Source organism: Vitis riparia, chromosome 6, assembly GCF_004353265.1.
Source record: "Vitis riparia cultivar Riparia Gloire de Montpellier isolate 1030 chromosome 6, EGFV_Vit.rip_1.0, whole genome shotgun sequence".
Classification (NCBI taxonomy): domain Eukaryota; kingdom Viridiplantae; phylum Streptophyta; class Magnoliopsida; order Vitales; family Vitaceae; genus Vitis; species Vitis riparia.
Window position 1 is genome coordinate 17,269,027 of NC_048436.1, and position 27,633 is coordinate 17,296,659.

General features: G+C 35.8%; 3 protein-coding genes, 1 long non-coding RNA gene and 1 pseudogene across 4 annotated transcripts; 2 read left to right on the plus strand and 3 right to left on the minus strand.

Moving 5' to 3' along the window:
* The first annotated feature begins 74 nt into the window (after positions 1-74).
* LOC117916691 lies at positions 75-3,297 on the plus strand (annotated as a pseudogene).
* A 333-nt stretch (positions 3,298-3,630) lies between these two features.
* On the minus strand, positions 3,631-6,748 carry LOC117916692 (mitochondrial import inner membrane translocase subunit Tim9). The gene is made up of 2 exons (XM_034832839.1): positions 6,631-6,748; positions 3,631-4,094 (listed from the first exon to the last, which is right to left on the minus strand). Exons 1-2 carry the CDS (start codon positions 6,723-6,725, stop codon positions 3,908-3,910), a joined length of 282 nt encoding a protein of 93 aa, XP_034688730.1. The 5' UTR covers positions 6,726-6,748; the 3' UTR covers positions 3,631-3,907.
* Positions 6,749-8,967: 2,219 nt separating this feature from the next.
* LOC117915565 (outer envelope pore protein 16, chloroplastic-like) lies at positions 8,968-13,152 on the plus strand. The gene is made up of 6 exons (XM_034831150.1): positions 8,968-9,110; positions 9,216-9,267; positions 10,390-10,421; positions 12,182-12,215; positions 12,363-12,430; positions 12,856-13,152. Exons 1-6 carry the CDS (start codon positions 8,997-8,999, stop codon positions 12,994-12,996), a joined length of 441 nt encoding a protein of 146 aa, XP_034687041.1. The 5' UTR covers positions 8,968-8,996; the 3' UTR covers positions 12,997-13,152.
* Positions 13,153-14,246: 1,094 nt separating this feature from the next.
* On the minus strand, positions 14,247-18,558 carry LOC117915524 (pentatricopeptide repeat-containing protein At1g07590, mitochondrial-like). The gene is given in 3 exon segments (XM_034831089.1): positions 14,247-15,679; positions 15,682-15,961; positions 16,610-18,558. Coding segments are annotated over 3 exon segments (1,650 nt in total). The 5' UTR covers positions 17,012-18,558; the 3' UTR covers positions 14,247-14,711.
* A 7,196-nt stretch (positions 18,559-25,754) lies between these two features.
* LOC117915638 lies at positions 25,755-26,241 on the minus strand. The gene is made up of 2 exons (XR_004651427.1): positions 25,996-26,241; positions 25,755-25,900 (listed from the first exon to the last, which is right to left on the minus strand). It is a non-coding gene; the product is annotated as an uncharacterized LOC117915638 (long non-coding RNA).
* Positions 26,242-27,633: the final 1,392 nt, after the last annotated feature.

A 27,633-nucleotide genomic window follows, 5' to 3' on the forward strand; every position in this document is an offset into this window, starting at 1 on the left:
ACATTTATGATTTTTTATTTTTTTTGGTCACGTTATCGCTGTCGACCTTTATAATCCGGAGAGGCTTCCATTCCAAACGTCCGTCTTCTGGAATTCTCTGATTCTCTCCTCCTCCCCTCTCTCTCTCTCTCTGAAGAAACCAAGACCTTATCCAATCCCTCTTTCTGAAATTTTCGGCGCAACAGCAGGTAACCCTTTGATGCTTTTACTAATCTATCTGTTGAATGCTCTCTCAGTGAAATATGTAAGGGCGATTAACATATGTCTCTCTCACAAATTTGAAATTTTCCCCAATTTTTTATTTCATGGGAGATTCATGAGGATGTCATTTCGATCCATTGTTTTTTACTGTCGGTGGGGATGCTAGAAATTTCGGAGGTTTTTATTTTTTGAATCCCTGAAATTTCGTCCTAGTTCGCGTTTTATTTGATTGATTTTTTGTACGATTAAAGCCCCAATCTGTTTGTTTTTCGCACTTTCTCAAAACAAATCCCTAAGGTTTTTCAGCAATTGGCTTTTAATGAAGATCTAATTGAAAACCCTAATCAAAATGCTAAAAACTTGAAGTCTTTCCTAAAATTTTCAGAGTTCTAATTCAGAACACCAGAAATTTCTAAAATTTCCCAAATCTTTTTCATGTTTTCCTTAAAAAAAAGTTTCTGTGGATGTTGTTTGAATTTCTCTCTATCAGTAGTTTGATATCTCTCTGAGTTAATCAAAGCCCTAAGATACGCTAATCCCTATCAATTTCGTTTGAGATTAGAATTTAATTCAAAACCCTAATTTGATTTTTTTTTTTCTTGTCAGCCTTAATATAAAACCTTATTTTGCTTTTATCTTTCTTGCCAGGATAAAAGATGCCGGCGACAGCAGGTAGGGTTCGTATGCCCGCCAATAATCGGGTGCACAGCAGTGCTGCCCTTCAAACTCATGGAATTTGGCAGAGTGCAATTGGTTATGATCCGTATGCCCCCAATAAGGATGATGCTAAGAATTCCTCCAACCCAAGTCATCGAATTCCGAACCAGAGGCTGAGAATGCTTATGCTAGTTTCCAAGGTCTCCTTGCCCTTGCCCGCATAACTGGATCTAATGCAGATGAGACTCGTGGGGCATGCAAGAATGTGGCCGGGTCGGGCACCTCACTTTCCAGTGCCGCAACTTTTTGAGCATTAAGGATGATAAAGAAAAAGACCCAGATGCGATTCAGGCCTCGGTTTTGTCTGGTTTGGATAAGTTGAAGGGGAACATGGGCAAGAAAGTGAATGGTAAGGGTGCAGTTGAGGATGAGAGTGAAAGTGAGGAAGAGGATGAGAGTGAGAGTTCTGACTCTGATGCTGATTCTGAGATTGAGAGGATTATTGCTGAGAGATATGAAAAGAAGGGTAGTAGCAAAAAGAGGTCATCCAGAAGGAGGTGTCAGATGATGATGGATCAGATTCTAGGGAGAGGAAGAAGAGAGGTAGGTCAAAGAGAAGGAGTGGGAAGAGGGTAAGTGGTGATTTGGATGATGATGATGATGAAAGTCGTAGGAAGAGGAGGAAGGAGAAGAGGAAGAAGAGGAATGATTCATCTGATGAGGAGAAATCATCAGATGAGGATAAGGAGGAGCGTAGACTAAGGAGAAGGAAAAGTAGGAAGGAGAAGAGGAGGAGGAGAAGTCATCGCTATTCTGATGATTCGGATTCATCAGTGGATTCTGATAGGCATAAGCGGAAGAGCAGAAGGGCTGCATCATTGTCTGATTCTGATATCAGTGGCTCTGATGATTCGCGGGTTGGCAGGGGTACAAAGCGGTCTGAAAAGAGGAATAGGAAACGGCATCACAAACATGATGATTAATGCCCTGATTGTGACTGGTAATTCATCATATGATTTTTCTTGAATCATTCTTGTTGTATGCGGCAAAGTCTTTTCAGGAATATGGTCTGGGCATGGGTTTTATGCTTTAAAAATGTAGGAGATGAAAAAAAAAAAAGAAGGGTTCTTCATCTCCTCTGACAAAACTATGCACTTTCCCGTTCATTTGATTGCACTCAGTTGCAAGTAACTGTTGCTGTGTGTTCTTATTTCATGACTGTTGGACATTTCTTTCTAGTTCGTATTTCAAATTCTCTGATACTAATTCACCAATTGTAGTCTATCTTAACTTAGACTGCCTTGGCACTTGTATGCTGTCTTAGGTGCTCATGCTCTGGTCATGATGTCTTGAAGAGATATCCCTGAGTTACCTCTTTACAACAATTGTTGGACTGCTGAATTTTCCATTCTTCTATTCCCTGTTGGGTTTGCCATTAAGTGCTACCTACCTGAAAGAATGGCCATATTTTTTGTTTTTGTTTTTATTTTATTTTGTTTACTTTGTTATATATTTATTTTTTGAGTCCCAACAGTCCACCACTGAGTATGATTTTTTTAAGAACAACGCAGGAGAGGGCAAAAACTGTTGGCAGAGAAACATATTCCAGCACCTACTCCTCATAAGTATTCTTAAGAATTTGAACCAACAGGTGCTGATTGTGCAGTCAGCATCCTGATGTTTGTTTCCCCATGAAGAGTCTAAAGGGTGGGAAAAAAGGGAATTTGAACCAACAGGGCTTTTTACGAGTGGAAGAATGGCATCTATTCATTGGTTGCGACAATTCTGGTTTATCCAGTTTGTTAACCAAAATGATGGCTTATTCACATTCCTTCAATGTAGCACATTGATCAACAGCCATGTGCACATATCTTTTGGTGGTTCAAAATAGTAGACTTACTGTTTTATGCCGTAAAATCTCAGAATGATTTATTGCACAGTTTATTCTAAAGAAAGTATGCATGTAAATGTGTCCTTTTCATTTTGGCTTTGAAAAAAAAAAAAAAATTGATTGGTTAATAATGTCTGATGGTTGAACAATGTTTCTTTTGCAGAAAGTTGCTGTTGCTGATTGTGAGGTATATGGTTATGGTGATTCTGCAGTAATTATTCCAACCAGCAATTAAAAGTGGTCAGGCTAAGCTTTTATCCACAGTAGATTCTGAGATGGGGTGCTTGTGCCCCTGAAGTGAAAAACAAAAAACTTGTTTAATTTTTCTGTCATTGTATCTTCAAGTGGCCTGTTTTCCACACACCTGTTCTGATTGTGGTTGTTATCCTTGGATGTCATTTTCTATTATCAAGAACTGGTTTGATTGAGAGTGTATTTCCTACATGGATGGATAGATCCGAGTCAATTATCCATTTTCCATTATGCCTTATTTGCAGGTTGTCACAGAAATTTGAAATTTATGGTGGCATTTTAGTTCTGTTAAACAATGTTTATGCATCTACCTTTTACTGATATGTTGAAAAGCTCCACTGGTTGGAACATTCCAAGAATTCCTTGTGAAGCTGAAGTGGAGCATAGAAAAAGGATGGTTGGTTAAAGGTTATTTCTTTGAATTGATTTCCATGGAAAGGAGGGTGTGGTTCCAGTGTGCTCGAGTTCCAAAAACACTAACTGGCGTACGTTCCGGCAGTAAAGATCTACCTATTTATCTGCATTCTTTCAGTAAACATAGTATTCAGATTTGCATTATACAATCAGGGTTAGTGATAGAATGGCCACTCAAAAATATCTTAGCATTGTGGCTCCACCTTATAGGGGTATAAGGTGCAAGGTTAAAATGCTCAAATATCCAAAATCTGCATGAATCAAAATTCAGTTACTGAAAGTCATTCATCAATCTTCCGGAAAGCTACAGGGGTATAATTTGCTTGAGGTTATTACTAACGAGGAAATTCCTGTAGTTGCACCCATTGTACTGCACTGGGGGAAGAAACGTATGTAAACTAAGGACAGAAACATTTCCATTTTTGTAACAACCACTAAATCCTCCTGGGGCAAGTTTGAACATGTTTTGCACCCATGGTTGCTTAAGGGCTTTTAATCTGGTGTTGCTGTCCCTTGGTTGAGCTCTGCAAATCTCATACCCACACGCATCGAATGCTTCAAGAACTTCTCAGCACATCGCCGGACACAGGTCTCTTCTTGCTTGTCAAGGGATTTGCGCCTGAAGCTCTCCACGCAGTCACTAAAACATCTCTCCACCAGTGAATTATACATTCTAAGACTGCAAGTTGAACGAGGAAAATAATATATTAGAAGATTTATCCTGAAAATACAGTACTATTCAGAAACAATTTTGATTATCAGAACCAAAGCAACAATTTTTTATATTCATTTATAGGCAAAATTGAATTAATTAACGAGGCACCTAGCAAAATACAAGGGATGCATTCCCTGACACAGGTATTGGACAAGATCTGCAAAAAAAGCCCAAAAAGAAAGAGGGAAAGAAAATTACAGCTGGGTTAACTTGAGATCACGACATCTACAAAATGTGACAAGAATAAATTGACTTCCACCGGGAAACAAGAAAGACAGCAAGATTTTTTTAAGCAAAAATATATATATAAAAAAAAAAGATTAAAAAACAGCAAGATTTTAAGGCATGTTTAGGTCACCAACAAGGATTATTCTACCCCCTCAAAGATTCTACTGTTTTCTTTCTTTCCAAATTCTCTGGCATAAACAAAGACAAGTCATTTTCTGAACTTCCTTGCCTCTGTTCTAAGAAACCACACTGGCATCCATATAAAAAAACTAACTGAACAGGGAAGAATCCAAAAAACACAGAACCACGCAAAGATTAGCATCAGAAACAACCAGAGCAACAATTGCAATGGTAGGGATTGTACAAATGACTTGACCACTTGGGAGGTATTTCTTTACAACAAAGCACCATACAAACTGGCTATGCACTCCCTAGATCGTCTTTAGTCCCTGTCACAACCCCACCACAAAAAAGTGTCTCATTTCCATTTTACAATGGTTTTAAGAAAATACTCCTGGATTCATAAACAAGACAGAATGCAAAACAAAGTTGAAGCTACATTGAAGTGTATATGTTACTACTGCCTATCAAAAAAAAATGTTGCTACCTCTTCAAAGAAAACATTTCAGAAATCCACCATAGACACTGCTATTTTTTTTCTTACATATTTAACACAAGTTTTGTTCCCAATACGTCCAAATGCAACACATATATTGCACTGGTTTTAAGGAGAACATTCTTCTGGCTTCACATCACCAATGTCACAGAAAGTAAAAGTTCTTGCTTAGACACTGCTATTTTTTTTTTCTTACATATTAAACACAAGTTTTGTTCCCAAAACGTCCAAATGCAACACACATATGTCACACTGGTTTTAAGGAGAACATTTTTCTGGCTTCACATCACCGATGTCACAAAAAGTAAAAGTTCTTGCAACCAAATATGGCATAAAGCCATGATGCGAAGCCACATGACAAGGACCAAGCAACAAATTTCATGCCATGTTTTACACCCATTATTTATGGGCTTTTTAATTTAAAAAGGAGATCATCCTTGCATCTTGTTACCATTTTACAATGGCTTTAAGAAAATTCTTCAGGATTCACAGTTTATAACTCAGGCAGCTTATATTATAAAAGTTCTTGTGTTGTACCACTTGAAATAAACATTTTAGAGCCCATCATAGTCACTGCTACTGGTTTTTTTCCTTCTATTTTGTCTTCAAAATAGTTTTCAACAGGAGTGTTGTTCCCAAAACGTCCAATTGCAACACATGTTGCACTGGTTTTAAGGAGAACATTATTCTGGCTTCACATTATCAATGTCACAAAAAAGGTTAACCTTGCAACCAACATGGCATAAAGCCATTATGTGAAGTGGTAACATAAAGACTAAGCAACAAGCACTAAGGTTGTCTTTGGCTCCCAAAAAGTACCAAGAAAGTGAAAAAAGTGCTAAGAAAAATTATTTTCTTATGTTTGGTTATACCATGAAAAATATCAAAGAAAATCAATATAATAGATATTAATTAGAAACTTAAACATTTTCAAATTATTTCATCTTTATATTAAAGAATTAAAAAAAAAAGTGAAATAAGTTTGAAATAATATATAAAAGTAATTTATCAACTTTAAATCTATTATCTATTTTCCTTGACTTTTTCTTTCCTTCTACTTTTCCTTTCTATTTCTTTTCCTACTCAAATTTTCCAAGAACTAAACATAGCCTCAGAAAAACAAATGCCTCAGGCCAGTAACACGTATGTATTGCAATCAATCTTACACAATGTACCAGTGTAAGGATTATGGAACCATCAGAATCTCTTCTCTATGAAGCTAAGTAATGCCGAGCTGATGGACAATGGATCCATTATTCAATCAGCAACGCCGCATGAAATAGAAACGTGTAGGCTACAAGGGAGCCCTAACCTATATATCACAGTACAGTGTAGAACTATCGAAAAATATGATTTCTATCTTCAATTAAGGAAAAAGAAAATTCAAACAAGGGTTCATCTGAAACAATTTATCTCGTAGACATTCTCGATATTGCCCATTGGATTCACATATCAACACTCGAAATTGCACAATAGATTCAATATCTACATACAAAATACCCCGAAATAAACCAAAAGAATTCAAAATTTCAGATAAAACTCTCATATTTGCTTCAGGAGAAATGGCCAGAATAGACTTCTTGGCATCGCCAAATCCACAATTTCTAACACGAATCTCGAGTATTGCCAAAACACATATAAAAGGAAAGGACGAACCTGTCGCGGATCTGAAGCTGGTCGATCATGACAGACATTCGAAGCTTATCTTCCTCAGGAAGAGAGTCCAGATCTCCTAGCATGCTCTTGTCCATGATTGACTGATCTCGAATTAGGGTTTCTGTCACAATTCACACCGCAGATATTTATAGGTATGAAGTTTCACCGAGCAAACCCTAGATGTGTCACTACCACTATGAAGTCAACCAAAAACGGTGTCGTTTTGATTGTAAATCCTTTTACCTTTTTTGGGTGAAAAATAATATGTGAAATTGTTCTTTTTCAAATAAAAAAAAATATATATATATATATATATATATATATATATATATATATATATATATATATATATATTATTTTTTATTTCTCTTGTAATATTTTCCTTTTTTTCCTTGGAATTACTGCCCATTGAATATTAAGAATTTAAAATTGTATTTAAAAATTATTCTTAAATTTTTTTTTTTAATTTTTTAACATAGAAAATAGTTTTAATGTTGGAGAATTTTTCATAGAAAATAATTCTCTAATAATATTTTATGAAAATAATTTGTTTTCTAAAACAAATTTTAAGAATTTTCAAAATTTTGTAATATTTTGAACAATAATTAAAAATCTACATGATATTTAAAAAAAAAAAGTGCATTATATATAAATACTTAATACTTTCCTTGAGAATAAATTCCCATTTTTCATTTTTATTTGAGTTTTCAAACAAAATTTTATATCTAAAAAATAATTAAATTTTATTTTTAAAATTTGTTTTTTAAAAGTAGTTTTATAGAATCATTTTAAAAATATTTGCAGATAAGTCTTAAAATTATGAAAATATATGAGAATGAGATGCTTCATACAAGCCTCCTACTAATTTAATGATAATAATGTTAATTAAATCATGCGCACAAACGAATAGAAAATAAAGTAAAAAGGACATGATTTTTAACATAGTCTAGTAATTAAAGTAATCCCTACAATGTATTAACACTTAACAATTCATCGATCAAAACTAATAAAATGAGTTACAATAGTAAAACTCTTAAAAAATCTTTTAATTATGACTGCACACTAAAAAAAGCAAAATCTTAAATATAAAAAAGTTAGATATATAATAAAGATAAATTTATCGATTAACTTAAAATAAAGAGAAAAAAATCTTAAATATAAAAAGGTTAAATATATAATAAAGATAAATTTATCGATTAACTCAAAATAAAGATTTCTCTAGAAGACATCGCCTCTTTCAACCCCATGAGCTAACTAGGCAGCTCTACCTCAACATTTCAACAAAGTACAATAAAGTTAATTCAAACTTCACAATCCAACAAATAATAATAATAATGTGATTGAGGTCTAATAAATCAAAACCCACTGATTTTGAAGTTTCCTGAGGTCTGCTTTTATGTACATATGGAAATGGGATTTAAAAAAAATGTAAGCAAAATGGCAAAAGTTGGGGCAAAATGAAATAATCTGAGTTGTATTATACATAATATGTAAAGCTGTCAACTTTCCAAGTCATTTTCTGGATATTGTCTCTATCTTGTCTATGGAATTGTAAATCTCTGATTATGAGTCTCCATTTTTCTGCAATTTTGGGAGGATTCAGGCTTTGTCAAAATGGGTGTCTTTCTTCATGGCTGCCTGTATCTAAGGGCAACCCTTCTCTCTTAAGTGCCACCTTTTTTCCTTTGGGAAGATGTTCATGTATAGCCTCTCTTCAATGAGGCTATGTATGATCCCTCACACTTTGAGGTGATAGATTAGATTGGAGAAATTTCATGTAGAGTAGCAAAACCAAGTTGTGTAGTTAATCTGAATGAGGATTTCTTGAATGTGTTCTAGAAACTGCTATTCTTTCATGTTTCTTCTGCTATTTCTTTAAGGTAATCAATAGGTAAAAGGCCCAACCTCCCGAGAGGAGGCCTTGGCCTGGTTACAATCAATGCCCATATGGAAAAAAGGAAAAGAAAATGAATTTTGAAAGCAATTTATTTTGTTCAAATCAATTCTTTGAATTTAGCATAATCTTCTGTCACTCTCAAATGGATTATCTTCTCATTTTTTCTGTCCTATTCGTAAATCCTGCTTATTGTTTTTAGTATAATTCTACAGGAACATTAACTTCTAGATTACTTGAAAATTGCTTCTCACCGACAGGGTAACACGTACCCGCTTGAAAAGCGAAGTGGGATGATGGGAAGTGAGCCTTGTAGACTGAGCCAAGTGTACGTCTATCATCATCTCTGATTATATTATTGAGACAGATGGCATCTCACATGGGGAATCAAACACAGACCAATCACATAATCAAAACCGAGTGGACTTATAAGTAGTGAGCACTGAAGAAGAAGAAGAGGAAGAAGAAGAAGATGCCTTACCAGAGAATTTCAGGGTCTCTATCAACTCCAAGGGTGGCTGTTATGATCGACATGGGCCACCCATTTCTCAACCTCACCGTAGACGGTTTTTTGAAGATCGGAACTGTAACTTCACTTCATTTTCGTCATTTTTTTCCCTGTATTCTCTCAAAATTCAATTATGGAATCATTTCTACTTGTCTCTGTAATCTTTCCTTTCCTCTCTCTCAGGTGGCAGCTGCCAGAGCCGCAGCCGAGGAAGCTTACTACGTCGTCAAAAGAGGTTATTTCTACTCTTGATTTGATTTACTTATCATAAACATAAGATTGAAATTGCTAGCCCATGATGTCAATTTTATTGATTTTCCCTTTATTTTGACTTTTTCTTTCGTTTTTCCCTTTGTTTTTCGCAACTATCAAACATTCATTTCCAATTGTGTTGATTTGATGCAACAAGTGAAAAGTACACATAAATTCTATTCATATTGATGGGAAATAGCATATCTTGTAAATGGAGAAGCTTAATCACTTCAATTCAACGCTAGGATGCAAGCAGTTGTAAATGTGAAAACCCTTTTGGTTTGATTTTTAAGAAGTCAAAAACTCTTTTCTAAAATGGTTATTTGGCTAATTTTGTTTAAAGAGGTTATGGTTTATAAAAGTGCTTAATGTAGAAGTAAGGAAAATGGTACTTCTTTGTGAAAATTCTATTTTAGCTTATGCATGCAAGAAATTAATTTATATTTAATAAAACTTTTATAATACCAATATTGTCATTTAAAAATTATGACTTTGACTTTAACTTCAACTTTTGGCTAAAGTAAAAGACAAGAAGCTATCTCAGATAAGGCCAAAGTCTTGTTTGCATTGGTATGGGTGGGGAACGGGTGATTAGGTCCCTTCTATGGTGGGAACGATGGTTTAACCACAAAGACTAAAAAAATATAAAATCCCGTATTAAGTTTGTAATATCAAATAGGAAGAGTCATAGTATCAAAACAGTAAAATAGTTTCTCAAATAATGTGCACAGTAGCGGAGCCAGCTAAGGACCAGGAGGGACACATGCCCCCCCCTCAAAAAAAAAAAATTGCAATAGGGGTTTTGAATCTTGATCTTATACTTAAAAAGGAAAGATTGCTTTCCACTACACTATATACCATCGTCCCTCCCTTTTATGCCTCCCGTGATATAATTCCTCTATTTGTGGATGTGCATGTGTGCATGTCACTGAAAATGGGCCTTATGTTGCCTCAAGGTACAGCACTTCCTTAATTCCCATTCATTTTGACATGATTCAGTTTGACTATTTCTCCATTGTCTAGGAATGCTTCATTTTAATATCACTTATTAATGATAAAGCTTTTTTCTCCTTAGTTATATGCTAATGTAACTTAACTTTTTCAGGGAGTATTTCACGTCACACTGTTGAACACTCGGTAAGATCTATCAGTTCATTTAACCTAGTTGTTTTCTCTCAGCTGTTACTGCCCGTCTAACTTTACATTTTGCTATGTGGGATATGATAGTTAGTCTGTCCAGTTTAATTGTTTGCTGGGTCAAGAGGCTCCTTCTTGGGACTTTCTTCTGGGAAGTGACAACCTCTACTTTTCAAGCTTCATTCTAAATTCCTAATCCATGGGAACTTAACTGACTAGTTGCTATGATGTTGGTAACATGGTCAATGCCCTTGGTCCTGGAAAAATGAGAAGGCCAGAGACCATATGCTCACCTAATCTAAGTGCTACAAATGGCATCACCAATCTGTTAGTTTATATCCAAATATTTTAATCATTGAGATGCTAATAAACATTTTTAGATTAGGTTTTTGTCTTCTCTGCTGTCCCCCTTCTATGTTTAAACATTTTAGTTTTCCACCTTATGAAAGTTCTATGACAATCAAGAAATTAATGTACAAATGACACTTAATGCATGAGCATACCCTTTGAAGAATATTTTTTCCAAGAGAAGAACCAACATTGCTGCCCAATCAAATCACCCATTAACCAATGGATACTTAGCAATTATCTTCTAGCTTAATTTTATTGTTGTACTCCTCGACCGAAACTATTTATATTCAGTGTTCTCATTGCCAATGATATGATATCAAGGGCAATCCTCTTCTTTATCTGTGCACTCAAATACCATCACAAACTTGCCATCTCAGCTAACATGATTTTAGAACACACACACACAAACAATTGCTTATGTGCAGTGCACAAGAAAGGGGTAGTAATAGTAAAAAACGGATGGTGGTTCAGAAAATTGCTTATTTTGAACTTTGAAGTGTGTCTTTGAAACACGAAGGCCATCCAATCAAGATTGTTTGCATGGAAAATCCATTAAGGCATCATCTATAACAGGCTCAACCCACTCTGCATTACATTTTACTGTTGGGAAATAGTTAGAACTTTTAGTTCCTTTAATGACATTTTTTTGGAAAATCTCCCTCAGTGTAATGGTGTTGCTCAAATAATATCTCATATTTCACCATTGACATTAATTTAAAGGATTTCATCCTTGAATTTTGATAGAAAAAGTACTTAATGAAACAGGCGATCCTGGGAAAACATAGCTTTACCAACATCACCTAAATTTCTCATTATTCACTAAAGTGCATCCCTCCTATATGTCTTCTCTGATTTTGAACTTTTGATAAACCTTGTGCTATTTCTTCATCCCCTGGTGTACATGATAGGCTAGAGTCAACCTAACTTCCAGAGATCTGTCATTGTGTTTTCCCATGTATTCCAAATTCTCCAGGCAGGTATGTTTGGCTGGGGAATCACAGAAGACACATTGCTTAGCTCTAGGCATAGTTGCCCTACCAAGAAATTTTAGAAGCACCCACAAGAGGATTTCCTAGGTTGAGACCAAGCTATCCTAGTTCAACTCCCAAAGAAGTGGCTTAAAGGGCTCCCAGTTAATATGAGTGATCCAAGTACTTCTGTCCTTTGTTGGTACCCATTCTCTTCATCCTAGCGAGCAATTCAGTAGTAACTTCTAATTTCTTAATATTTCTTGGAGCCTGTTCTATTACCAAGTGTTCAATTTCAAACTTGACAGCTAGAACACAGTAAGAATGCCAGCATGCTGACTTTTAGAGGTTTTACAAGATTAAATCTTATAGAGGACTCTGAATTTTGTTCTAAAATATGACCATCTCTGATTTGACTAATGAAAATTACCATTACCACAGTTGAAGAAGATGTGCAAAGAAGCTGCATATTGGGGTAAGCATAAGCAGTTTTGCATACTGTAACTTATTGAAAAAAAACCTGTTTTGTACGAGGCATGAAAGCTATCTTTTTCCAGTAAGCTTCAGTTTTCTTTGCAAAATGAGGAACAGCACTGAGAACTCCTTTTGTTCACATCAACAGGAACCGTAGCTGGAGTATATGTGGGAATGGAGTATGGGGCAGAGAGGATTCGTGGCACCAGAGACTGGGTAATTTTGCAGTATATTGCCAAATGTTTTCTGTATTCTATATATATATATATATATATGAAACAATGTGGCTCCCTATTTTCATTGATCACAAAACATGCCTCATTCATCTCAGATTCTGCATATGGTTCAAACTTTATCTTTCAAGATCCTTTTTAGGTTATTTTCCCTAAGCAAGGAGCTCCACATCAATTTAGTTTCTTGTCTGTATATATTTCTATCATCATGTCTTGGCCTCACTAGCAGTCGCTAAGAAATCATCAAAACTTCTAGAAGTGAATTTTCATTTCATTTGGTTTGACTGACTGACGTTTCAAAGCATCAAAGCAGTTGCCATTCTGAATACTTATTCATATGAAAGGGCTGATCAGTTTAAATTTTCCAACTGACGATGCGCCCACCTATTCCCTTTGGATATATTGCAGAAGAATGCCATGCTTGGTGGTGCATTGACCGGTGCCATAATATCCTCTGCCTGCGAAAAAAGTAGAGACAAGATTGTTGTGGGTGCCATCACAGGAGGTGCCATTGCTACTGCAGCCGAGTTCCTTAACTATCTTACTTGAATCAAATGGACTAAATCTACCCATCGTTTCTTTTTATATGAACAACTATATAGTATGTTTGTTTTGTAATATGTCAGGTTATAATAACTGGATCTTGTTATGAAGACTATTCCTGCTCTTTGATACAATACAAAGTCTATCTTCCTTGTCTTCTCAGTTTCTTTGCTGCAGAATATTTCTCTATTTGTGAGCCATTGGACGATTTACAGAATGAAGTACACTTCAAATTTTTTGCATATTTATTTTTACTAGTGTCTGGTAGATAATTTCTGGAGCACCACTATCTTCCCCAATGGAAACCTATTTTTCCTCTTTTTCCTTTGGGGAATGCAATAAAAGTGGAGGTACCAGAGCTAGGTATTAGAGAACCAACCTCAAGTCTCCAAACAGGATTTATTTTGTACAAGTGCAACTTAAATGCACTACCAAAATACCTTTTTGATACTTTAAATTTAGCACATCCAGGTAGCATAATCTTAATCAAAGCTGTCAAGACAATTAATTTGACAAGCAAGCACATTCTGATGCCCTGATCCACACTTTTTCCTACTTGTGGATCAGCCCTCTGTAGAAAATACACAAAAGAAATCTAGAGCGTTGCCCTCTATTAGAAGTACATAAAAAAATAATCTATCTAGCTTATTCGATGAGAGTACAAACAATACAAGGCACAAAGCAACAGATAGAAAGCAATAAGACTCACACACTGGTTGATTGAACTATATAATAGTCACCTCTTCCTTCCTGTAACCAGACCATAAACAAAACAAACGAAAATAGAGTACTACATGCAATGAAACTGGTCAATACTAACACCCATAATACTGGAGTTTCCAAAGAAAAATACCACAACCAATTTCCCAACAGTAATCTCCAGAGTTAGTTTCACAGTACTTTTATAAAACACTCTTAATATAAAAAACACTTTTGGATAAAAATCAGGTGTTCGCTGTCATTTAGAAAACATTTTTAAAATACTTCTAAAGACACGCTTCAATTAAAAACACTTGCAAACCAACCCTTATTTTGCAAATATATGATATAAATGCTAGAACACAAACCTTTTGGGAGCAGAAGCTAATCAAAACTGACAAGCCAGCAGCAACTGGAGTAACTACATTCATTCTACTGCTATCTAAAACTCCACTAATCTCTGTCTATGAAGAACCTCCAGATTCCTGCCATAAAAAAAATAAAAAAAGAAAATAACCTAACTACACAGGCAAGCACATGTACACAAAGTGAAAAAATTCATGGAAAGGCAATTTTCATTTTCATTTTTATTCAACAAGTAGTGAAAGATAATGGGGCCTGCTCTACAGATAATTACAATTTCGACCAACCAGTTAGGGTACATGAATAAATGATTTTATGTTATTCAAAAACAGCCGAAACAATGCTATTAAAAAAATTTCTATAACCAGTTAGAATTTTTGTGCTGCCTTTGTAATCAATTAATACTTTTCTTGGTGGTGGAACAGAATACAGAAGAAAAAGTGACGCTACATGCTGTAAGCATCTCCATATAATCTGAGCTCTAGAGGCATGTGAAAAGAACTATTTCAGTGTGCCTGAAGTTGCCACATTTCTCTTAATCTGCAAATCTGCAGGATGCTCCTCCAAAATTCATCCCTCTCTTCCAATTTCTTATCTTTACACCAACATTTTGCCTTGAAATTAATATTTGCTTACTAATCCAGTATAATTGATTTGAATCAAGTCTGAAACTGCTCAGCAAGTTTCATCAGGCTATAGGTCTCCGCATCTGGCCTAGCACCTCCCAGAATCATCCTTCTCAAAAGATTAGGATCATAGACCTTGGCCTTCACATAAGCCTTAATCAAGGTGTTATAAACAAAAGTGTACCTGGTATAGTTTGCTGTCTTCAATTCTTCAAACAACTTCTCAGCATTCTCAACATCACCATTCTCAGAAAAAATCTCAACAATGGAAAGGGTAGTCTCTAACCACGGGATTGATTTCCTGGTCCTTGTGCTAGTTGTCAAACCCTTGCCCAACTCTAGAGTCTTCAAGGCCTCCTCCAATAACCCTGCTTTCAAGCAACCCAAAGCCAGATTTCGATAAGTTATGGCATTTGCTTTGCATCCATTCATCTCCATTTCCCTAAACAGCCCAGAAGCTTTATCAATAAACCCATGTTTGGAATAGACAGATATCATTGAATTGAATTGCTCTGTTGATTTCAACTCTTTTTTTGACTTTATTTCTAACCAAAGCTCTTCAGCTCGATTTAGTTGTCCAATTCTTCCAAATGCTTCAATTGCCAGCATATAACTCTTAGATCTAACATGGGGAAGTTCTTGCACAATGCCCCAAGTACGCTCTAAATCAGTAGGCTTCCCCAAATACCCATACAGTATAATTAGAACATCTAGTGTTGACCAGTTATTTCCAGTTATGGACTTCTCCACTGCTTCAACATATGCCTCAGCCACAGTGTACAACTTTGCAACAGCATGTGCAGTAGCTAATAAGCAGTAAGATACCTCATTTGGCTCAACTTGTTGTTGCTTCATTTCACCAAACACTTTGACCAGCCCTTCAATATTGTGTTCATTAGCTTCTATTTTCATGAGAATGTTATAAGTAGAGACATGCCGGGCAACCTTATCAGCTTTCATTTGGGTGAGGATCCTTGGGATGATTTTCCTTCGACGAGGGATGAATGGAGGATAATAAGACGGTTGAAGACCAAGTATGAAATGGGATGACCCAACTCCCTCATTTTCTTCATGTAAGCAAGCGAAAGCCTTATCACTCCTTTATCCAAGCATGCAATTACAAGATTGTTGTACAGCAACTCATTCTGGAATTCATGAGGTACACGGGAGAAAAGCTTCTCACCTTGTGAAATCCCATGAAGCTTGGTTGTAAATTCCAATAGATACGAATAGTCTAGTTCTTTTGGCCTGTAGGGCCTCTCCCTGACCACCCATTCCATTACCTGTCATAGGCAAAATATTATTCAAGCATAGTTAACACATGTTCCTGCTTCTTCAAAGAGGCAATTCAAGCAAAGACAGGACTTTAGAACATTACCCAAAATGCAGATGATGCTAACTACTATGTCCTTCGCAATTTAGGCCATGTGCAAAATGACACAGAAGATGTTATGTGAGTTCTTTATTTAATACTCTTTAATGGCAATATTCTTGATTTTTAATTTGTATTCCATTTATGCTCCATTGTGGTAGCTGAGAAAAGCAGAAAAAGAGATAAAGAAAATTTCAAATATTGAATTTGGAACCTAAGAAAAACTGAGCTAGGATTAATTCAACCATTGGGCTACTTGAACAAACTTTTCATTCTTGGGAAACTTAAAAAAAATAATAAAAAATAAAAATCATAAATCTTCAATATTTCACCTGCTCCCTTTTTTCCTCAGATTTCCCAGCTATCAAAAGGTAGTGAATTCAAGATTAACCATCCCTCTTGAGTGGGATATAGCATTCAGTTTAAGATAATTATGCAATTTCCATTGTTCATTCCACATTGAAATAAATATTTGCCATCCTTTAGAGCAAAGAAAAATTGCCAAAGATCAATCACCAAACTCAGTTGAAAAGCTGAAACAACACACAGACATAGTTACCTCAAGGGCACGTTTGTTGAATTTTAGCTTCCTCAGACGATTAATGGCATGAAAGATGTGGCCTCTGTGAATGGGGCAACCCTCACCCATCCAGCTTTGGAAGGCAAGCCCAACTGGTTCTCCTCTTGGAAGTTTCTCAATCTTCCAAGATAAGGACTTGGATTCTTCCTCTTGATTTGGCTTTGAACTTTCTTCAAAAGAAAGAGCAGCTGTTTCTGTGCCAAAAGAGTTGAAAGAATAAGCAATTTGATTAACAGGTGAAGAGAACACAACTGTTCGACGTATTGCTCGAAAGAAACTGTGTCTCCACAGCAGCACTCCTGCTTGCATGCCTAATTTCCCTTCACTATCAGAGGCCCTCCATGTAGGTTGTAAACTCGAATCATGGGTCCCACCTGTCATGGACAGTCCAAATTCAATTGAATTTGTGGTATAATCTACCAGTTACAATTTCAGGATTTTCATAACAGACCCCCAAAAAAATCATTTGTATGAGCAGTAAGGAAGGTAGTCAATGTATTTGTCAGGTGGAAAAAGGGTTTTCCAGGCACTTCTCCAAAATGCTTCTTCCAATGGACTGACAAGGTGAATTGAGAAGATAAACTATTAAAAATATGTTCCTAGAATGTAATATTATTCCTGAAACATTGCTGTGATGAGAACATTGATGTTTTAAATGGTCTCATGTTGTTGGACGAGCATCTCATGTTGTTGATTTGATGGAAGAAACTTGTTGAAGTTTCAAAATGGTTGGAAAAGATATATTGCAGGCTAGTTAATAAGCCCCTTTTGGGTGCCTTAACATTTGCAAATAAGGCATTTAACATCTAGGTTACATCCGCACTGAATATTAGAAGCTCCTCCCTGACTCTCTTGATAGTTTGGGGTTTATTTGGATTGAGGTGAGTAAACTGTGACTCCTTTGTCTTGGTCCTCATTTTTGTGTTTTTTTTATTTCTATTTTTATTTTTATTATTTTCTCTCTTCCACTTTGTTCTGTGCATAACTTTGAATATCCCCTGTATACTTGGGTTACACTCCCTTTGGTGTTGTTTAGTGAAAGCTGAGAGCTGACCAGAAATTAAAGATGATATATAGCACAAAGGCTGTTAATGGAGCTAAGCTGAAAATGGCAAGAAAGAAAATTAATCATAAGATTAGACATTCTGCAAATTTAGCAACAGAAAACAGCCCATAAAGAGTTCAGAACGGTTGAGAGTGATTGATTTTACTTTTCTAGCGATTCCTATTCCTATAATATCAGGACTATCTACAGAACAAGAAAAAAAAGGGAGGAAAAAAAGAACTGAATTTCTCAGCCAAGGGGTCACTGGTTCTCATTATCTTTTAGAGGATAAAAGTATGAACAGCAGAATTAAAGAAATGTTCAAATTATATATTCAATTAGATTTTTAAAGCATAAAGAAAATTTCTACCACCTGCTATTACTTAGTGTCATATGTATTTATACGAAATGGTTCTCGTTACCTTTGGTTTTGAATGAATTCAGGAATTTGCATAGCTAATAAATGAAAGAAATTTCATTGAACCTCTCAAAGATAATAATCATATTCATGTAATAAAACTACTTCAAGAGTTTTTTAAGTCACAAAACTCCTACTTAAATGGGAAATTATAAGAACTAAGAAAGAATAATGCAATCCAGTGGATACAAAATTCTTCAGCCATTGCAAGGATTTCAATGGCGTTTTTCAGGCGTGCCTTGGAGCGCGCCTCACGGCGAGGCGTGGCAAAAACGCCTAGAGGCGTTGAAGAAAAAGCAAAACTCCAGAAAGGCGTACGCCTCTGTGGGTCTTTGTGACTCAGGTAGCCATGTTAGAAATAAAAAATAAAAAATTGAAGAAGATATCAACATTTTAACCCTAAAATCCCATAGAAAGTGAGTGAGAACTGAGAATAGAGAAGAAAATGAAGAAAAACCCTAACCCTAGATCTGTGAAACACTTACCTCACGATCGTGGCTTCTCACTCCGACCACACCCTCTCACTCCGTCGACCACCCCATCTGCTTCGTCTCAGCAGTCTCTGTCTTCGCCGTCCCGCTTCCTCCCATACTCCTTTCTACTTTCTCTTTTTTTCTTATCTTTTGTTTTTTTCTTGGGCAAAACCAAGATATTGTTGTCTGGTTTTTAACTTTTTACATCTTTGTTTTTTTGTTTTTATTTTGCATGTACATCCAATTTCTTCTCTTTTTTTTTTTAATGAAGATTTGTAAAATTACATAAATAATTAAGTTTTTATATTTATCTTAATAATTAGATATGACAATATACTTAATTTTAAAAAAATTATTATTAAAATTATATTCTTTTATATTTTAAAAAAATACGACTGGTAAGTTATTATATGATCGTGAATGTGACTAAAATTAAATTTATATAGGATTTAAGATCAAACTAGTCATTTGATACAAAGTTCTCTAAACTAGATTTTTATATGATCACCTACTTACCAGTGTTATGACATTAAATGGATTATATTATGTTAAATTACCCTAATTTAAACTCCAATTTTCAAATATTAATTTCCAACAAATCACATCAATGTTTTTGGAGTATTAATATTAAAAAAGTTAATAATAAAAAAGACAAGTATTTTTATTATTACATTTCAGTGAAATCATAGCTTCAAACTTGTGAGATTCTACTTAATCAAGAATTTTGAGTTTTTTTTTTAAAAAAAAATGAGCTTTGATCAATTAAAATATAGATTATAATTAAGCATATGGTTGTGAAATGTAACCCTTTTTTCATTTTTTTAAAAATTAATTTGAAATCAACGTTTAAAAATATGACTTCTATGAGACTTCAAAACCATATCTTAAAATGCAATTTCTTAAGATACAATTCCTAAATTTATATTTAAACCCTGATTTCAAGACGCATGAACTTTAGGGGAAAAAAAACAAAGAACATTTTAAACATTTGTTTCATAGCCCTCAATCAGTATGCTTTGTTTGCAAAGGAGATGAGTGAAAATTTTTATAAAGTCTTATCCAAAAAAGAAAAGATCCAAATATCTTCAAATTGATAAATGATAGTTTTTCCATTCATTATTTTCATTCGTTCATGTACAAAGTATATATAGAGGGTAATCACCATTCTAAGAATGAGAAGGAATGATACAAGGAAAGAATGATATAAGGAAATAGCAACTAATATCCTAATATTTCAAACTTTCCTAATATCTCAATATTCCTAATATCTTAATATCTCAACTTTCCTAATATTTAAACATTCCTAATATCTCAACACTAAATAATATAAGGAAATAATGATATACGGAAAGCATTCCTAATATCTCAACACTCCTCCTCAAGTTGGTGCATAGATGTTACACATACCCAACTTGTCTAAAAATTTTGAGAACACTTGACTTGAGACAACTTTGGTGAGGATATCGGTCAATTGATCTTCTGATCGAATCTTAGGCAATTCCACAATCTTATCATCCAACTTTTCCTTAATGAAGAATCTATCCACCTCGACATGCTTTGTACGATCATGTTGTACTGGATTATGAGCAATGTCACATACGGCTTTATTGTCACAAAACAATCGGATTGGTTGCCTAAATAGGTAACCTAAATCCTGTAAGAGAAGTCTTAGCCATAATGTCTCACAAAGTCTTAGAGTCGTACCTCTAAATTCAGCTTCTGCACTTGAACGAGCGACGACATTCTGCTTCTTACTTTTCCATGTCACAAGATTAACACCTACAAAGGTAAAGTAACCAGATGTAGATCGCCTATCATCCACTGCACCGACCCAATCAGCATCAGTATATACTTCTATACTCTGATGATTAACATTTTAGCGAACAAAAATTCCCTTCCCAGGAGCATTCTTCAAATACCTCAAAATACGCATAACTGCATTCATATGTTGCTCTCCAGGATTATGCATGTATTGACTCACTACACTCAATGCATAAGCAAGATCTGGTCTTGTATGAGCTAAGTAGATTAATCTCCCCACAAGTCTCTGGTATCTTCCCTTATCGGTTGATACTTGATTAGGCTCAACACACAATTTCAGACCTTCTTCTATTGGTGTATTAATAGGTTGACATCCCGACATTCAGTCTCCTGTAAAAAATCTAAGGCATACTTTCTTTGAGACAGAAAAATTCTTTCACTGATCGAGAAACTTCAACCCAAGAAAGTATTTCAGAGGACCTAGATCTTTCATTTCGAATTCTCTAGATAGATAATTTTGCAGAGCTTTTCTTTCTTCAGGATCATTTCCTATAACTACTATGTCATCCACATTTACGATGAGTGCGATAATCTTACCATGTTGCTTTTTCAAGAATAAAGTGTGATCTGAATTACTTTGACAATAACCAAAAAGCTCTCATTGACTTTGTGAACCTTCCAAACCATGCTCTCGGGGATGCTTCAACCCATACAATGACTTCTTCAATTTGCACACCTTCTGACATTGTTTTTTGACACCATGCATCCTGGTGGAAGATCCATATATACTTCTTCAGATAACTCGTCATGCAGAAAGGCATTTTCATATCAACTGTTGTATGGCCAATCTAGGTTTGCAGCTAAAGACATAATACTCGAACTGTGTTGATCTAGCTACAAGTGCAAATGTCTCTGTGTAATCAATTCCATAAGTTTGAGTGTACCTTTTTGCTATAAGTCTTGCTTTAAATCGTTTAATACTATCATCTGTCTTGTACTTCACAGTATAGATCCAACGACACCCAACTGGCTTCTTTCCTGGTGGACATTCTACGAGTTCCCATGTTTCATTCTTTTGCAATGATTTCATCTCTTCATTCATAGCTGCTTTCCACCTTGGATCAGCTAAGGCTTCCTGCACACTGTTAGGAATAGCTACAGTAGATAATTGATTTACAAATGACTTATTTGATTCAAACAAATGATGGTTAGACACATAGTTTCTCATGGGATATTTGACTTTGGTAGACAATTCAGGTTCATATGTGGGTTTAGGAATACCTCTATTATGACGATGTGGTAACCGTTTCATGAATGGATCAGGTTCCAAATTAAGAACATCTTCAACAGACGACGATTGGTTTGGTATTTCAGTGAAGACATCTTCAAAACCCAAATTGTTGACCACTCATATCCAACTCTCCCCGCTTCTTGGTTCACTAGTTCAGATTGTCCAAATTCATTTTCCTCAGAGATATGATAATCATAATCGAGAGTCTAAATTTCCTTATGGTACTCCCCCTGAAGTTCAAACTCAGATGAAAAATACATCGAATCTTCATGAAACACCACATCCATTGTAATATACATTTGTCGAGTTGGAGGATGGTAACATCGATATCCCTTTTTGTGCAATGCATATCCAACAAACACACATTGCAATGCATGGGAAGTTAACTTGGTGCGTTGGTGTTTGTGTAGATGCACAAATGCCACACAACAAAAAACACGAGGAGGTAGATTTGGGACAGTTGGGGCAACTACGGCATTAGTAAGAGCTTGGAGAGGTGTTGGAAGTTAATTGAGCTGGAAGGTACCCGATTGATCAAGTATGCGGTAGATGTGATTGGTTCTCCCTAATAAGATATTGGTGTTTTGCTGCTATCAAGGAAACACGAACAACCTCTAACAAGTGCCGATTTTTCTGTTCAGCGACTTCATTTTGATGTGGTGTATTGAAACAAGTAGTCTGATGAATGATGTCATGTCCTTCCAAATACTTTTGAAGATCAAAACTTTGATATTCTCCACCATTATCACTACGCAGAACCCGAATCTTTGCATTGTACTGAGTTTCAATCATTTTATGAAAATTTGAAACAACAAGTTCACTTCATCTTTGGTCTTCATCAAGCATAACCATGTCATTCTAGTACAATCATCAATAAAAGTAACAAACCAACGTGAGCCACTCAAAGTTGGGACTTTGGATGGGCCCCAAACATCAGAATGTATAACCATAAAAGGAAACGGACTTTTGTTCAAAATTAACAGAAACGAAACACGATGGCTTTTAGCCAATTCCAAATATCACAACGGAACCAGAAATATCACTCTTTGCAAACAAACTAGGAAACAATTTTTTTAAATAACCAAAGGAAGCATGTCCCAGACGTCGATGCCACAACCAAATTTCAGACTTTTTCTTCTCCCCCTCAGATCCATCTGTCATCAAGGCTTGTTGCAACTTATTTGAATCCTTTGACTGTAAGTCCAAGTAATAGAGTTTTCCCCGCTTAATACCACAATCAATCGTCTGTCTTATTTGGATGTCCTTAATCACACAAAATTCAGGCCAAAAAATGACAATACAAGATAAGGCTGCGGTGATTTGAGAAACTGACAAAAGATTGTAATCTAAAGATGGAACAACTAAAATAGAATCCAAATTCAAAGTATCAGTAAGAGTTAAGGATCCTTCCCCAATGACTGGGGTTGTGTTACCATTGGTTGTGGAAATAATTTTTTGTGAGGAAGGTCTAAGGGGTGAAACCTGTCTAGAATCAAAAGTCATATGATCTGTAGCACCAGAATCAATTATCCATGCACTATTAATAACAGGTGTAAAAGTATTTAAAAACTTACCACCATGATCTGTAGCGGCTACCAATGCAAGGCTTTCTCAGCAACATTAGCCTTTGTTTTTATTTCGGCAACAGTTGCAATCGAGGTTTTCTTGGAATCCTTCTTCCGTTGATCACGATTATTATCATTAATGACAAAGTGTTGATAGCCTAAACATGATCTAAAGGTCCATGGTTCAAACCCTCAGTTCCTCATTGTTTTCTAGTCATACCAGAGTCGTTGCTTGAAATTGTGGGATATCCAGATTGGTGGGATCAATCTTATTGCAGTGAGTGCATTTGAAGGTTGACTTATCAATATTAGGGCTTATCTTAGGATGGATGATCGCTGTCGGACTACCCATAGCGACAAAATATCCAAGATTTCAGTTCCATGGCTCTGATACCATCTTCAAATTGATAAATGGTAGTTTTTTCCATTCATTATTTTCATTCGTTCATGTACAGAGTATTATATAGAGGGTAATCACCATTCTAAGAATGAGAATGAATGATATAAGGAAATAACAACCAATATCCTAATATCTCAACTTTCCTAATATCTCAATATTCCTTATATCTCAATATCTCAACTTCCTAATATTTAAACATTCCTAATATCTCAACACTAAATAATATAAGGAAAGAATGATATACGGAAAGCATTCCTAATATCTCAACAAAACAGACCCCATGTTCTCTTTGCTCTATAATGCATGGCGCCCCACCTTGAAATGCTAACCAAAACAGGGTTCAGAAGCACCCACAAAGTCAAATATCGAAACCTCACAGAGGTAGCACAGATAAGATGAGAGTGTGACTGAAAGGAGCTATTCGTATAAAATACAATTCAAACCCTCCTTCCATACATCATACATGCACCAGACTCACAAACACATTATAATATTACAAAGTCACTTAGAAGCTAGCCATCAGCTCCTTAGCCTCTTGACTTAACCATGGAGGAAAATGCCTCATGTGTAGGCCTTACACCCACGAGAGCCTAGGCTGAAAGCAAGGAAAACTTGGAGGTTTGGTGGTTCAAACTCTAGAGGTTAAGTGAGGAGGCCGCGAGCGAGCCAGACACGCACCCGTGCGCGCACCGTGGGCGAGCCAGACGCGCACCGCGTGTGCACCAGATGGGCATCACGCGCACACCTGACTTAGGTGGTGCAGATGAAGGCTGAGGGACTTTTGCAATTTTAATTTATAATTATTTATTATTCCATTATGTTTCCTCAGGCATTTTGATGTCTCTTCTAAAAACAATGAAAACGACTCGTATTGCTCTTTAAGAAGGGTAGGTGACTCAAAGGAGGGAGCACCAAGGGAAGCCTTGACCGTACCAAGGAGCACCATGGCACGGACTTGGGCGTGCCTAAGACATACAGACGCGACTCGAGCACTCATGCATGGGCTCCACGACATTGTGGTGTGCACCCCGTGGCCGCAACGGCACGGGGCCTAGTGCGGCCTACCTCCTCCCTGCGCAGGCACGAGGGCGCCTAAGCCTTGTGCGGTGAACCAGTTGATGAAGCCATAGGTACAATGCCATGGTCTGATGGGGCACCAAAACAATAGCCGACTTGCACCATGATGCTTACGCACAGCACAGGGGCGCAATGCCCTGTGCACCAAGATGAATCAACCATGGGCTCAATGTCATGACTTGTTGCTAGGAAGCTGGACCTGAGAGGGGAAGCAAGCAACAAGCCCAAGCCATGGGCACCTAAACATGGCACGGGCTCACACATTACTGTGGGGAAGGCACATTGATGCACCAGACACCTGGTCAGCTGGTTGGTGCATGCTGCTTAGATCAGAGGTCTTGATCAAAGACATGTTGATAGGCACCCGATCACAAGAGGCACCTTGCGGGGAAGGAGGCAACTTGTTAGGGGGACTCTCCAACAGCTTGGTGAGCAAGGCTTGAGGAGATGGTAGTGCAGCTAACTAGTAGCAGCTAGCTTAGACAGCAAGTGATCAAGTCAAGCAACCATTTGACTTGTAGTTGGTTGAGGGCTGATGGTTGGTGCAAGTGGGTGGTCCATGTGCAAGCCACTATTTGGGTGGTGGGTGGTTATGCAGGGCAGTTATGGGCGGTTCTGGCCAGTTGCATAACACCAAGTTGGCTCCAATATTTGAATTTGGAAATTCAAATATGTAACTGCAACTTGAGTCTTTTAAAAGGGCTCTTGCAGCCTTGAAAGAGAGAGAGAGTTGGGATAGGATTCCTTCTCGTAATGCTTGGATGTGAGCATTGTACTTTGGTTCAGATGAAACAATTTTGTCTTGTAGAGTAAATTAATACAAGTTGGGAAAGGTTTCCTGTAAACGTTTGTCCCTATTGATTTACTGTTGTGCTTTTACTCTGTTTTTCTAAACGCTGGGAAGGAAGGTTGGCTAAGGAAAGGTCCTTAGCACCACGCACTCGTGAAAAATTTAGTATGAACTTCAGGGGTGTGACACTAGCCATGAAACCGCAAACCCCCATGGCTGCCTTATTTTTAACCGACCTTACATCCACAACAACTAATCACAGTGACTCAACCAGGAATCACCTTCCATTTTTTTTCATCTTCTCTTATTTATATAGACCATAGATACTTGAGGCACCGTTCCCATCTTCTTATTGATTCGCCTTAGCAGTTGCATGGATCGCAGTTGCAGTTATTTCCGCACTTGCAGCCTTTCCCTCCTTCCAGGCTCATCTCCGATCCCTCAGAGTACCTGCCAAAAATCGTAGTAAAAGAACCATTAATTCGTTGATTTCCAAGAAAATATGCAAAAACAGAAGAATGTTTAATTTTTGTATTTGTAGGTACATCTTCGCTGGTGCAACCCCGGTGATGATGATGGTTGCAGCTGTGGTAGCTTTCTCTGAGGACCCCAAGTCAGGGTACATGCCGCATCTGCAAATATACAAGGAAAAGGAGAAAGAAATAAGCAAATGATTCAAATTGAGAAGCACTCAGATCAGTGTTCTAGACAAAACGGGAGATTCAAATCGCTGAAGAAAAGGATTGAGTGATGAAAAATGATATTTTAAAAACCTCATACCACAGTTCGTGTTTAGGCCCCGTTTGGTTGCTGAGAATAGTGGGGCCAGAAAATTAACAAGAAAACCCACTTACAGGGCCCCGTTTCGTTTTTAACGAGAAAACCACTTACAAGTGCTGCATGCATAATACACTTTCCCAGCAACCAAAAGCAAAGAGGATGCAAATTCAAGAGAGGGAAAAGAAATCAAGAATGATGAAACTTCCTTATTTTTTAACATTCGAAAATATTTATTTTTTAAGTATTAAAAATAATATAAATATTTTTTAAAATCAATACAAAATAATTATTAAAATACATTTAAATATCTTTAACATTTTTAATACTTAAATAAAAATTTTTAAATATTAAAAATAATAAAAATACTTTTTAAAATTATTATCAAACACTATAACAATTAGTTTTCTAAAAAACACTTTTAGCTTTTCTAACACTTAAATAATATAAATTTTTAAATATTAAAAATAATAAAAATACTTTCTAAAATTATCATCAAATTTTTTATTATAAGTTTAAAAAATATATTTACTTTTTTTAATATTTAAAATTTTTATCATTTAAATATAAAAATATATTATAAACTTTTTCTAGAATAATCCTTAAAAGCGTTTTTCTAGGATATGAACCGTACACGTGGATGCATATGATGGTAGTTGCGTGGATATAGCCATGCAGTTAAAGTGCATACTGGATAGTACTTCCCCACGTAATACCTGATCAATCTCTTCTTTATCCCTCACCGTCACTGGTCACACTGGTCATTAATTTCTCAAATTTATATCATTTTATTTTTAAAATTGTTTTTCTACCTTATAGAAATGTGTAAAAATGCATTGGCATAGTAGGAAATTAAAGATTTGTACTTAGAAACTCAAATATTATATGATACCAATACAGCAAATATATTAATTTTGAAGAAAATAATCATTTGAATCATCTTTTATAAAAATAATCATAGGAGAGATAATGGAGGTAAACAGAACTGGGGCTTCTTGTGAAGAAGCCCTAAAGATTATAACGGGCTGAGTCTGGGCCGACCGGCCCAATTTTTGAACTATTGGGCTGTCGGTGGGTTGATTGCTAATACATTTAATAAATATCTTGGACAGTTGATTCTAGATGACGGGCAACTCGATCTTAACACAACCGTTTTCAATGCTCAATCAATTTAATTCGATTTAAATTAATTAAGTATATATTAGATGAACTTTTTATATTCTGTGTAAAATAAATTTTTAATATCCAAAAAACCTAATTTACCATTTATTATTCGTATCATCTTAATAAAAAATAATTATATGATAATAAATATTTAAAAAATATTGTTTCTCATATGTATTCATTTTTAAATATATTTATAAATAATTTTTATGTCTAATATTTTATTTTTAATTATTTTATAT

Excerpts from the sequence above, each read along its gene's own strand:
- LOC117916692 (XM_034832839.1), bottom strand. The coding sequence starts at position 6,725 with ATGGACAAGAGCATGCTAGGAGATCTGGACTCTCTTCCTGAGGAAGAT. Across the intron at positions 4,095-6,630 it reads CAGCTTCAGATCCGCGACAG|TCTTAGAATGTATAATTCAC; the intron begins GTTCGTCCTTTC and ends TTCAACTTGCAG.
- LOC117915565 (XM_034831150.1), top strand. The coding sequence starts at position 8,997 with ATGCCTTACCAGAGAATTTCAGGGTCTCTATCAACTCCAAGGGTGGCT. Across the intron at positions 9,268-10,389 it reads TTACTACGTCGTCAAAAGAG|GGAGTATTTCACGTCACACT; the intron begins GTTATTTCTACT and ends TAACTTTTTCAG. Across the intron at positions 12,431-12,855 it reads TTCGTGGCACCAGAGACTGG|AAGAATGCCATGCTTGGTGG; the intron begins GTAATTTTGCAG and ends GATATATTGCAG.